At 52.9% G+C, this 12,426-nt stretch overlaps 1 protein-coding gene across 8 annotated transcripts in view; it reads left to right on the top strand.

Annotated features, from left to right (window-relative positions):
- The window catches only part of USP20 (ubiquitin specific peptidase 20), a 53,492-nt gene extending 42,059 nt beyond the window's left edge, over window positions 1-11,433 (top strand). For all 8 annotated transcript variants that reach the window (XM_012808275.2, XM_023516155.1, XM_023516154.1 and 5 more), the window contains 11 exons: window positions 2,206-2,239; window positions 2,401-2,446; window positions 3,018-3,198; window positions 3,274-3,400; window positions 4,040-4,209; window positions 4,300-4,381; window positions 5,304-5,412; window positions 7,283-7,385; window positions 8,310-8,381; window positions 8,723-8,898; window positions 9,242-11,433. In XM_012808275.2, the coding sequence (XP_012663729.2) occupies window positions 2,206-2,239; window positions 2,401-2,446; window positions 3,018-3,198; window positions 3,274-3,400; window positions 4,040-4,209; window positions 4,300-4,381; window positions 5,304-5,412; window positions 7,283-7,385; window positions 8,310-8,381; window positions 8,723-8,883 (1,085 nt within the window). In that variant the 3' untranslated portion in view covers window positions 8,884-8,898; window positions 9,242-11,433. The remainder of the gene's footprint in view (window positions 1-2,205; window positions 2,240-2,400; window positions 2,447-3,017; window positions 3,199-3,273; window positions 3,401-4,039; window positions 4,210-4,299; window positions 4,382-5,303; window positions 5,413-7,282; window positions 7,386-8,309; window positions 8,382-8,722; window positions 8,899-9,241) is intronic.
- The last annotated feature ends 993 nt before the right edge of the window (window positions 11,434-12,426 follow it).

Here is a 12,426-nt window from a genome sequence, read left to right as displayed (position 1 = left end):
GGCGCCGAGCCTTTATTTTTATTTTTTGAGACAGTCTTACTCTTAACTGTGTCGCCCTTAGTAGAGTGCCGTGGTGTCAGAGCTCACAGCAACCTCAAACTCTTGGGCTCAAGCGATTCTCTTGCCTCAGCCTCCCAAGTAGCTGGGACTATAGGCACCCACTGCAATGCCTGGCTATTTTTTTGTTTGCCATTGTCATTGTTGTTTTAGCTGGCCCAGGCCAGGTTCAAACACCAGCCCCGTGTGTATGCCTGGCACCCACCCACTGAGCTACAGGTGCCGCCTCTACTTGCAGTCTTATGAACTTGGCTACTCTGGCCCCCTCATCTAAGTGTGATCATGCAGTGCATTTTGTGACTTCTTTTACTGAGTGTAGTGTCCTCAAGGTTTATCCACATTGTAGCAGGAGTCAGAATTTTTCTTTTAGGCTGAATAATTCTGTGGCTATACCACATCTCTATCTGTTCACCCATCAGTGGACATTCAGGTTGTATCCATGATCCAGATGTTTTGAATAATGCTGCTGTGAACATAGGTGTATAAATACCTTCTCTTCCAGCCCTTTTGGGTATATATCCAGAAGTGGAATTGCCAGGTCACCTGCCGATTATATTTTTAATTTCTTAAGGCCCCCCTATACTGTTTTCCATGCACACCTTTATGTATAAAGCTTCACACCTTTATGTGCCCACCAGCAGAGCACAAGTGTTCCCGATTATCCACATTATCACCAACACTTGTCATTTTCTGGGCGATTTCACATAGTGGCTGTCCCAGTGGGTGGGAGATGAGATCTCATCCTGGCTTTGATTTACATTTTCCTGATGACTAGTCCCGCTGAGCACCTTTTCATGCGTGCATTGGCCATTTGTACACCTTCTTTAGAATAGTGTCTACTTCAAATTCTTTGCCCATTTTGTAACCAGCTTATTTTGCTGTTTGGGTTGTAGGAGTTCTTTATATATTCTAGATGTTAACCCCTTTTAGAGAAATGACCGTAAACGCGCTGCATTCTCTCCTGTTCTGTAGATTGCTCTGTATTCTGTTGTGTCGAGAAGAAGTTTTCGATTTTGTTACAGTCCAGTTTATCTGCTTTTGCTTTTGTTGCCTATGCTTTTGGTATTGTATGCAAGAAATTATCACCAAATCCAATGTCATGAAGTTTTTTCTCGGGTTTCTCTTAAGAATTTCAGAATTGTAGCCCTTAAATTTAGATTTTTGATCTATTTTGAGTTAATTTTTGTGGGAAAAAGTTTTTTCTCGGGTTTCTCTTAAGAATTTCAGAATTGTAGCCCTTAAATTTAGATTTTTGATCTATTTTGAGTTAATTTTTGTGGGAAAAATTTTTGTGGGGGAAACTATACATTAAGATTGTGGTCAGGTGGGATGGCTCACTCCTGTCCCCGAGGTCAGGACAAGAGGATTGCATATGGCCAGGAGTTTGAGACCAGCCGGGCAGCATAGACCCCATCACTACAAAAAGTGAAAGTTGGCCAGGTGTGGGGGCTCGCACTTTAGTCCCAGCTACTCAGAAAGCTGAGATAGGAGGACTGCTTGAGCCCAGGAGTTTAGGCTGCAGTGAGCTGTGATTACACCACTGCCCTCCGGCCTGGGTAGCAGAACAAGTTAAAAAAATAAAAAGCATTTTAAGATTTTAAGATGTTTTCCGTCTTCAATATTGTATTTTCTTCCCATTTTGCCTTTTGATTTTGTTTGATGATGTCTGTATAGGTGTTGAAAATGTTTGTAGGGTCAAATATATCCATTTTTTACTTTTTATGGTGCTGTCTTTGAGAGTCCAATTCAGGCTTTCTCTCTCAAACCTTCTGGGTTTTATTTATTTATGAGGCAGTCTTGCTCTGTCTCCCCAGTAGAGTGCAGTGGTGTCATCATAGCTCACAGCAAACTCAAGCTCCTTGGTGCAAGCAGTCCTCCTGCTTCAGCCTCCTGAGTAGCTGAGACTATAGATGGCCACGGCAGCTTTTTCTCTTGTTGGTAGAGATGGGGTCTCTGTCTTGCTTAGGCTGGGCTTGAACTGAACTTAGGCAGTCCCCCCAGCTGGGCCTCCCAGAGTGCTGGGATTACAGGTGAGGGCTACTGCACCCAGCTGGGTTTTATTTCTTAAGCATAAATCATTCTCCTTGCCCTTTCCCATTCCCATGTCCCTTCCTTGCTAACTTTTGACCCTTTGTTTTATTGCCCTAGGTGACAACATGTACAGCTGTGAGAGGTGTAAGAAGTGAGTGTGTGTTCCAGGGCCTCTCCCTGACTTCCCATTTTTACCATGGGGGCTCCCTCAGAGAGCCCATCCTAGCCCTCCAGGAAGTACCCTGGGTGGGGGCCTGCTCCCTGCCTCTGCACCCCACACTGGACACTGACCTCACTCGCAATGTCCCCTAGGCTGCGGAACGGAGTGAAGTACTGCAAAGTCCTGCGTCTGCCCGAGGTGAGCGGGAGGCTCCTCCATGCCAGTGTCTCATGGCGTGCCAGGCCACTGCAGTGCCGTGAAGCCTGATCCCCTTCACCTCTGCAGTTCTGCACTATGGGGGCCCAGGCAGGCTGTTGCTTTGGCTGAGAGACCTCTTGGGAAAGGCAGCAGGGGCACGTTTTCCAGTTTGTGACTTGGTACCCTCTCCCTTTATGGCTTCAGCTTGTTCATCTCTCAACATGTTTTGTGAGAGCCCATGGGAGGTGGGTATAGGGAGGTGCAGAGGCACTGCCTCAGGTAGGACAGGTGCAGGTTCCCCTGTTGTTAGCAGAGGACAGTCCCTCTGGACAGCAGAGTCTGGAAGTGTGGCTCACCGTGAGCCTGATATGGCTCCCACATGTAATTCTTTGTTCCTGTGGAGTCAGCTGGCCGAGGCTGACTGGGCCAAGGGTCCCTTCTGTGCCAGGTCAAGTGCAAGGGTCCCTGTGGAGTCAGCTAGCCGAGGCTTCTGTGCCAGATCAAGTGCAAGGGCGTTTATAGCAGGTGATCCAGGCCTGACTGGCATGCTCCCTCTCCACCCCCTCCAAAGATTCTCTGTGTTCACCTGAAGCGCTTTCGGCACGAGGTCACATACTCGTTCAAGATCAGCAGCCACGTTTCCTTCCCCCTGGAGGGGCTTGACCTGCGCCCCTTCCTTGCCAAGGAGTGCACATCCCAGATCACCACCTATGACCTCCTCTCTGTCATCTGCCACCACGGCACAGCAGGCAGTGAGTATCACCCTGTCCCCACCCCCACCCCCCACCTCCCAGGGTCCCTGTAACCCGCCTGCTCTGCTGCCACAGGTGGGCATTACATCGCCTACTGCCAGAACGTGATCAATGGGCAGTGGTATGAGTTTGATGACCAGTATGTCACCGAGGTCCATGAGACAGTGGTGCAGAATGCTGAGGGATACGTGCTCTTCTACAGGTCTGTGGAAGGGCAGCAATCGCCCCAGTCCCCGGGACCCGTGGGCCTGGACACCCTGCCCCTACCCCTGGGTGTGGTGGGAAGGGGCCTGGAAGGTGTGAGCTGAGAAGGGGTTTGGAGTTTTTCTTGTTTTGTGTGTGTTTTTTTTTTTTTTTGAGGCAGAGTCTTACTCTGTCACCCTGGGTAGAGTGCCATGGCGTCATAACTCAGAGCAACCTTAAACTCTTAGGCCCAAGCAATCCTCTTGCCTCAGCCTCCTGAGTAGCTGGGACTATAGGCCATGATGCCTGGCTCATTTTCCTATTTTTTAGTAGAAATGGGGTCTCCTTCTTGCTCAGGCTCTCCTGAGCTCAAGCAATCCATCCACGTTGGCCTCCCAGAGTGCTGGGATTACAGGCTTCAGCCATGGCTCCTGGCCAAGGATTTGGGTTTTTAAGAAAGAGCCCTCTGGCTGCTGTGGGGAGCCAAGGCGCAGGGTTGACCTTTCTGTGGGGTCCCACAGTCAGAGTAGGGTCAATTACCAGGGTGTTCAAGAGGGTGGTGAGCAGTGCTGGACAGGCATGCTGGGGTGGGGAAGGCTCTGTGCACACTGGCACAGCAGTGGCCTGGGCACAGAAGCTCCCTCCTCCCTCCCCCCAGGAAGAGCAGTGAGGAGGCAGTTCGTGAGCGGCAGCAGGTGGTGTCCCTGGCTGCCATGCGGGAGCCCAGCCTGCTGCGGTTCTACGTGTCCCGTGAGTGGCTCAACAAGTTCAACACCTTTGCAGAGCCAGGCCCTATCACCAACCAGACCTTCCTCTGCTCTCATGGAGGTGAGGCGCCCTCCCTGTGGTGGGAGTACATGGAGGGCAGTGCGTGGCCAGCTGAACCCCAGTTTTCCCCTCCCTGTGCTCCTTCCCCAGGCATCCCACCTAACAAGTACCACTACATTGATGACCTGGTGGTCATCCTGCCCCAGAACGTCTGGGAGCACCTCTACAACAGGTGAGTGCTAGAGCTGGCCTCAGTCCAGCCCAGCTGCATAGGGGAGGAAGAAAGCCACCAGGACCCCATGCCGTCCTGCTGTGGGCAGTGGCAGCCCCTCCTCCAGCTGTGTCTCACTGAAATGGCCATGTTGTTGTGGGAGCCCAGTTGGGTCCTTCCAATTACAAAGGACAGGAGACTGGTCCAAGCAAAAGTGTGCACATTAGCCTGTTGCAGGGAAAGTCCTGGGGGTGCTGGCCTCAGGGCAGGGGCTGGTGGGTGGCAGGGCTTCTCTCTGCCTTGTACTTGGCTCAGGTGGCTTTTGGTTTGGGCTGCAGGATGGGGGCAGCTGATCTAGTCTGGGGGCTTCCACATTCAGGTCTGCCAGGACCAAAGGCTCTTCCATAGGGACCAACCCAGGCATTGGTCACTCTGAAGCCAGGAGGGTGGCATCTGTCACTGCTGGGGTGTGGTCAGACAAGCCTGGAGGGGAGGCTGACCACATCTCCCTGGGGGCTCTGTTGCCCCCAGTGCTAGTCAGGAGTAGGTGTCTCCCAGCCCAGCTGCCAGTGGGCAAGTCAGGAACTCTAGGAGATGGGTCCCCAAATCCTGTGGCATCCTTGGGACACTTACCCTCCTACCTGCAGCCTCCCCGTGACGTTGTCTTAAGGGTGCAGCTAGGGCAGTTCTTGGCCAGCATGGCTCCTGCCCAGCAGCCAGCAGAGGAGGCCTTTGTCCTCCAGTCCCCAGGGCAGGAAGGCTCTGCTGGGTCCAGTGTGCATGGTGCCCCTGCCAGCCTGGTGAAACAGCCCTGTGAGGAGGACAGATGGGCACCACAGGCCTTCGGGGTGCTGGGGTAGGGCAGGAGGAGCCTGCCAGGTGGAGGCTGGTTCCCCCACCTCCTCTCAGGGCTCGTGCTTCTCTCCTTCCCACCCTGGTACAGGTTTGGGGGTGGCCCTGCCGTGAACCACTTGTATGTGTGCTCCATCTGCCAGGTGGAGATTGAGGCACTGGCCAGGCGCAGGAGGACAGAGATTGACACCTTCATCAAGGTACACCTGGGAGGGGTCACACAAGGACCTGGAGACAAAGGGCCCTGAGCAGTCAGGCTCTGTTCTGCAGGCGAATAGATGGATAAGATGTTTAAGAGGGCTTTTCCTGGGTTTAGCAGGTTAGGGCCCAGCACTTAGTGCCACCAAGCAGCTAGTGAAGGAATAGAGCAAGTATGTCCTGTTGTCCACTGTGGCTCTATCACCTGGGCTGATAGCTGTTCACTGTGGAGCTGTATGCTGTGGGACATTTAGCAGCATCTCTGGCCTCTATGCACTAGATGCCTGTGACAATCTAAGTGACTCCCAGACATTGCCAGGCCTGTCAGTGAAAAAAGCAAATTACGGGACAGGACTCAGTGTGATCCCATTTAGAGGAGGGATTTCTGCAACAGAAACTGTGTGTGAGTGCCCAGCTGCCAGGCACACGCCCTCCCTGTAGCGCAGTTGCTTCTTTTCCTTCTTTTTTTTTATGAGACAGAGTCTCATTATGTCACCCTTGGTAGAGTGCTGTGGCATCATAGCTCATAACAACCTCAAACTCTTGGGCTTAGGCAATTCTCTTGCCTCAGCCTCCCAAGTAACTGGCACTACAGGTGCCTGTCACAATGCCTGGCTATTTTTTTGTTGTTGTTGTCGTTTAACAGGCCAGAGTCCGGTTCGAACCCACCAGCCCTGGTGCATTTGGCTGGTGCTATAACCACTGAGCTATGGGCACTGAGCCTTACAGTGCTGCTTCTAATGGATTTGTCACAACGATGGAGGGGGATGGGGTGCAGTGGGCTGAAGGCCTATAGGGCCCACACAGTGGCCAAGCCCTTGGGCCATCTGCTCAGCTCTTAGACAGATGGGCCTAGATTCAGCCCAAGACAGGTAGAAGGTCAAGGCCATCTAGAAGACCCTGAGGGACTTGGCACTTTGTGGCCCTCAGAAAATAATGCTGTAAGAACAATCAGTGATGTGAGCAAAAGACGTGTGCTAGTGGGCGGGGAAGCAGTGTCTACCATGTGATTTCAGTGGGCTTACAAAAGTTATTTTTTTTTATTAAGTCATATATACATAGATCATGAACACATTTATGCATATGTGGGGTACAATGTGTTGATTTTTTTATACAATTTGGAATGCTTACATCAAACTAATTAATATAGCTTTTGCCTCATTTACTTGATTATTGTGTTAAGACATTTATGTTCTATATTTGATAGATTTGACTTGTACCCTTGCAATATGCTCCATAGGTGTGATCCCACAGTTTACCCTCCCTCTATCAAACCTCCCCTCTCCCCTCCCTTCTCACTCCATTTCTCTCCTTCATCCTGGGCTATAGCTGTGATCTATCTTTCATAAGAAAGTGTGAGTAGGCTCGGCGCCTGTGGCTCAACACAGGCACCTGTGCCAGCCACGTACACCTGAGCTGGCGGGTTTGAATCCAGCTTGGGCCCACCAAACAACAATGACGGCTGCAACCAAAATATAGCCAGGCGTTGTGGCGGGCACCTGTAGTCCCAGCTACTTGGGAGGCAGAGGCAGGAGAATCGCTTGAGCCCTGGAGTTGGAGGTTGCTGTGAGCTGTCATGCCATAGCACTCTACTTGGGGCGACAGCTTGAGGCTCTGTCTCAAAAAAGAGAAAGTGTGAGTAAATATATACAAAAGTTATTAGAAAGAGACTCGCAGAATGTTCCCTGTGGTCCTCTGAGTGCTGGGATTGCTCATTGTCTTTGAACATGCCTGGGAATTGGAAATTTTCTACTTTGAGTGTCAGATGTTCTTGTGAGGGATGTGGTGGGGCCCTTGGGAAATTCATGGTAAAGGTAAACAAAATGCTGACCCTGTCCTCCTGTTTCCTTCCGTCCCCACCACCTTGCCCAGCTGAACAAGGCATTCCAGGCTGAGGAGTCCCCTAGTGTCATCTACTGCATCAGTATGCAGTGGTTCCGGGAGTGGGAGGCCTTCGTCAAGGGGAAGGACAGTGGTGAGTCAGGGCCTGGCACTCAGGCCCTGGGAGACCATGGATGCTGGCAGATGAGGGTGGCTCGAGGGAGGTCTTGGATCTTCTTGGGGTGCCTGGGGCCTGTGTTTTCTGGGGCTGAGCAGAGAGCATGGATGCTCTTCTACCCCAAGCTGGGACTGCTGGTCCCTGCTCCAAGTCAGGCTGTGGTTCTGCTGAGCCTCTCTGCTTCGGGGAGTGGCAGGAGATGCACTCATCCCGCCCCCTACAGGTGCCCAGAGCAGACTGCTGTCCTTAGGGATCCGTTGCCTTAGGTTATAGGTTTTGGCTGATAGATGGCTCCAGACTTTCAAGGAATGACTTGGACAATGTTGTCTGATCCTTGGATTGACAGAGACAGAAACAGGGAGTCCCAGGGTCCCCCCATATCCCCAGCAAAGAGCAGTTAAGCTGAGCCTTGGCTGCCCATGGCCACCTTCAAGCCCCTCACTTGGCTTTCAGACCTGGGTTTGGGGCCCCTGCAGGGTTGGCAGAGCCAGTATGTCCCGTGCACAGGATGTTTGCTGTATGAGCAGGGCACAAGCGCCAACCAGTCTGCGGTTGCTGAGTATTAAATGTGACAGAGCCTGGGAAGAGGGCCTTGCAAGGGTAGCTGTGTCAGATTAGGATGCTGCCACTTGCCACTGGCTCCTGCAACAACATGCTGGTGTCTGAAACTTTCACGTGTGTCCTAGAAACTTCCTCTGTGGGGTCCAAGGTTGCCTCGGCCCCTCCTACCCCCTGCAGAGGAGCGTTTGGTACCCAGGTTCCTTGTCCCATTAAAGTCTTCCTGCCAACCCTGAGGCCTGGCCAGCCTCTGTGGCCTGTACTCTGCTGAGTGTCACCTGAGAATGGCTCTGGTGGGAGTTGGGAGGGGCTGGGGCGCTGAGCCCATCGTGTCTGTTCCAGAGCCCCCTGGGCCCATCGACAATAGCAGAATCGCGCAGGTCCGAGGAAGCGGCCATGTCCAGCTGAGGCAGGGTGAGTCTGCCCGGACCTCCAGACACTCTGCCCTCCTGGCTACCTAGGAGCTGCCCAGTCTTTGTCCCATCCAGAGTCAGGAGCTTAGCCTCTGCCTTGGTCCTTCAGGCCCTGTAGCTCTCCCATCTTTTCCACTGGCTACTGTCTGTTCTGTGTTGCTGTCAACCCCACCCCTGAGAAACAAGGGACACAGCCAGGGATTGTGTCCTCTGGGGTCTCTGAGGCAAAATGAATGATGTTCCCAGAAATGCTGAGACTTGACATTTGACGGCTCTTATAGCTGCCTGGTGGTCATCCCTCCCCACCCAGCCTCTACCCAGCTCTGCCTCTGTGCCTGGCAGGAGCTGACTATGGGCAGATTTCTGAGGAGACCTGGGCCTACCTGAACAACCTGTATGGAGGTGGCCCTGAGATCGCCATCCGACAGAGTGTGGCCCAGCCACAGGACCCAGAGAGCTTACACGGGGAGCAAAAAATTGAAGCTGAGACCCGGGCCCTGTGACTTGTGGACCAGACTGTAAGTGGCCCCATCTGGGCCCCTCCAGGGAACTTGGGTCCTTTCCTCTCCTCTAGATACCCTCTCCTGTCCCCTTGAGTGTCCAAAGAGAACATCTCTGAACATACCTTCTTCAAGGCTGGGAGAGGAACTGTGGCTGTGCCCACAGGCCTTGAGCTTTCCTTCTCCTGGGGGAGGGTGTGCGTGCCCCCAGTGGCGAGCAGCCTCCATAGACACCCTGGTGCTTAAGGACATAGGATGTGGTGTGGCCCAGTGAGCAGTGCTGCACTCGGAGCACGTTCACGTCAGGCTTGTCTAAACAATCAAGACTCTGTGACGTTAATTTGGGTCTTTGTCCTAGCAGTGCCCACGCCAGTCACTGTCATCGTTGTGTCCCTCAAACCTGCCGCCTTGCTGCCTCGGGCCCAGCTTTTGTTCCTGGGGCCTGGCGCTGTTCCTCCGTCAGAGGCTGTGACCTGGGGTGGAGTTGCTGCTGCTTCACAGGCATTTTCCCCAAAGATGTGCAGAGGATGCTGGTCGGAGCAGGCGAGGAGCGGCTGAAAGCTCCAGGCAGTGAGGGGCTCACACCAGCCTTTCCTGATGGCCCTGCTTCATCCATGCATCTCTTCCTCATCACCAGAAAGGCTCCTGAAGTCCTGGGCGTTTGCAGCGGTTTTGCGCAGGCTAGAGGCTAGATTCAGTAACTGGCACACACCAGTAGGGGCGCTCAGAGGGAGCCAGTGTCTCTGTCACACTGAGCCTCCCCTGGACGGTCTGTTGTTCGCTTTGCAGCTCTGCAGACTCCCCATGGAGTAGTTGCTGAGCCCCTCCAGGGACCCAGACGAAGAAACAGATACCTCATGCCGCTGTCATTTGCTGCTACTGCAGCTTCCCTGGGTGCTGGTACTGGAGAAACTGGCTTCCGTCCTGCCGCTCAGGGCACCAAAGCCAAGGCTTGTTTCCAGAGGCATCCCAGCCCTGGGGAGCCAGGTGGGGGTGGGAGCCCTGGGCCCAAGCCCCCAAAGTACTGTGGCCTCGGGTTTCTGTGGAGGCAGGTGTTGGGGGATTCAGTAGGTCATTCCAGCAGAGGCGCTTCTGGGATCTTGATTTACCAGGATCCTGTCCTTCCCACCAAGGCAGGCAGCCCCCTGGGGTGTTTCTTGGCCTTGGCCACATCTTCTGAGAGTGGCCACTGCAGAGTCCGCTGTGCAGGTTGTGCTGTGCGTGCTGGGTCTAGCTTGTATTTAGAATGTCGTAATAAACACCGATACATCCCCTGCAGCCCATACTGCTGCCTCTGTGGTTACTGCAGTTGATTTCTGTCCCCACCCTGGGGGCAAGCCGGGAGGGTCTTCTGTCCTCACAGGCCTTTGGAGCCGTGGAGGTCATGTCACAAATGACCAGTGCAGGAGGGGTCTTTGACTTCTGAAGCTTGAGCCCATCTGCACCAAGGGTGCTGAGTTGACGGAGAGAGGTGGCCTGGGCCCCTGTTCACACTAGTCAGCAACTTGCCTTTCCTGGAACCAGCTGCTGCCCAGAGAAGCAGAGTCTGGTGTGAGCAATGGGTGAAGCCAGACAACCCACAGGCTGGCCCCCACTGGCCACTGAGATAAGCAGCCACCTGCCTGCAGGCCCCAGGCTCCTGATGGGGCCAGCCCTTTCTATACTGCAGCCTCTGCTGTCCACGCCAGCTGGTCTCTGATGCTGGTGTTTTACAGCCCCTGCCTTTTTGGGGGGTGGTTTACTGCGGGAGCTTTTTGGGAGGACAGGAGAACTTGAGATTTTATATATTACCTTAAAAACACATGTAAATTCCCATAAGATATGAGCATACAGAAACATGTTCAACTTGAAGGGTGACCAGGGCCTGCCCATTGGGGCCCTCTGGTCATCTGCCGCCTTGTCTCACCTCGGAGCTGTCCCCTTGCCTCCATTTCCCTCATCCCTCTTACTATGGAGTATTTTTAGCTTTGCTCACATTTGAAAGTCATATACTTATGAAATGCCATGGTACATGTTTCATGACTGACTTCTTGTTTAACATGGAAGATGAGAATGAATTTTGTCTAGAGGATTTATTTTGGAGGTTTGGAGACATTTCTTATACTACAGGAAGGTGGGATAGAAATAGGCACCACTTTGTCTTAAACTGTTTGTTTCCTCCTTGAAACATACCTGGCTCTTGCAGGCTCAGTCAAACTCAGATGCTGGAATTTGAAGCCAAAATACAAGTCTGTGGTGGTTCACCTCAAACAAGTGGGAGCAGGAAGCGCTCAGTGGCCAGCGACTCTGTGCCCCAGGCTCTGTCTCTAGCCCATTGCTCTGCAACTGGGCCTGGAGCCAACAGCGCCTCTGAGGGGCCAGCCAGGAAGCCACCCTGCAGCCTCAGAGGGGAGTGTCTGCGGTCCAGCACTGGCAGGCCTGTCCTGCCTGTGATTCTTCTCACAAACCTGCCTCAGAAAGTACATCTGCAAGGTGCAGCCCCCCAAAAGTGTAGCTTTCTTCCTTTGTTCTGTTGTAAATTTAGTGCCAATGAAAATTAGCCTGATCCCAAGAGCTGATGCTGTGAGAGCCTTATTCTACACCTATTCAGCACCCAGAGAGCCTGGGGGAAGTGAGTGAGGTTTGGGAATCACACCTCCCTCTGGCTCTTCCTGCTACAACTTTACCTAGGAGAAACTTGTTTCCTGTAACAGGGGTGAGATAGTGCACAGGAATTTTTTTTTTAAAGATACTAAGTCTCATTCTTATCCACTGCCACCCCCCATCCCCCGCTGGGCTGCAGCAGTGTGATTATAGCTCAGTATAACCTGGAACTCCTGGTCTCAAGTGATCCTCCTGCCTCAGCCTCCAGAGTAGCTGGGACCACAGGCCAGCTCAAGTGCAGTAGAAACTTAACGCCTGTGGGGAAAGCTATGACAAAGGGCAGTAAACACTGTGGGCAAGTTACGTTCTGGAAAGTGACCTCAGGAATGTTAGGATGCAGCCTTTGGGCCTTGCTTTGATATGACACCAGCCCAGTCGAGAGAGTGTTTGGAGAGCTGGACCTAGGAAAGTCTTCACCTCTGTCAGCTCAGGGACACTGCCCCCTTGAGCCTGTCCCAGGGTAAGGTGCCTGGGGTGGAGAGGATCCTTCCCTGTTCCCCAGCTGGGGAGAGTGGGTCCCAGTGAGTTTCTTCACACAGCTTCTGGCCCCTTAGCCCTGAAAACAAAGGTATGTGGGGCCCTATCTAATGCTTCTGCTGTATCTTTTGTGGCCCAGAAATGTCCCCCGCTGATGTTACAAAACTGGATAGTGTTTAAATCAAGGGGGCACTCCATGCCACACTGGAGAAGTGGCTCCTGATATACACAAGGGCTGCTGAGCCCTCTCACATCAGTCTCAGAGGGTGCTGGCGTCACAGATTACCACCCCTTCTCAGAAAAGGGCACAGCATCCAGGGAGCAAGTCTCATCTATAAGCAAGGAAGACTGGGCTTATGGCTTGGGACCTGCTCTTTCCCTCCACTATCCATTTTGGCAGTAGCAATTCACAGCAGCAATACAGAG

The sequence above is a fragment of the Otolemur garnettii genome, unplaced genomic scaffold (assembly GCF_000181295.1).
Source record: "Otolemur garnettii isolate 467f Iridium unplaced genomic scaffold, OtoGar3 scaffold00087, whole genome shotgun sequence".
Lineage (NCBI taxonomy): Eukaryota > Metazoa > Chordata > Mammalia > Primates > Galagidae > Otolemur > Otolemur garnettii.
This window is presented reverse-complemented; position numbering and strand designations above follow the sequence as displayed.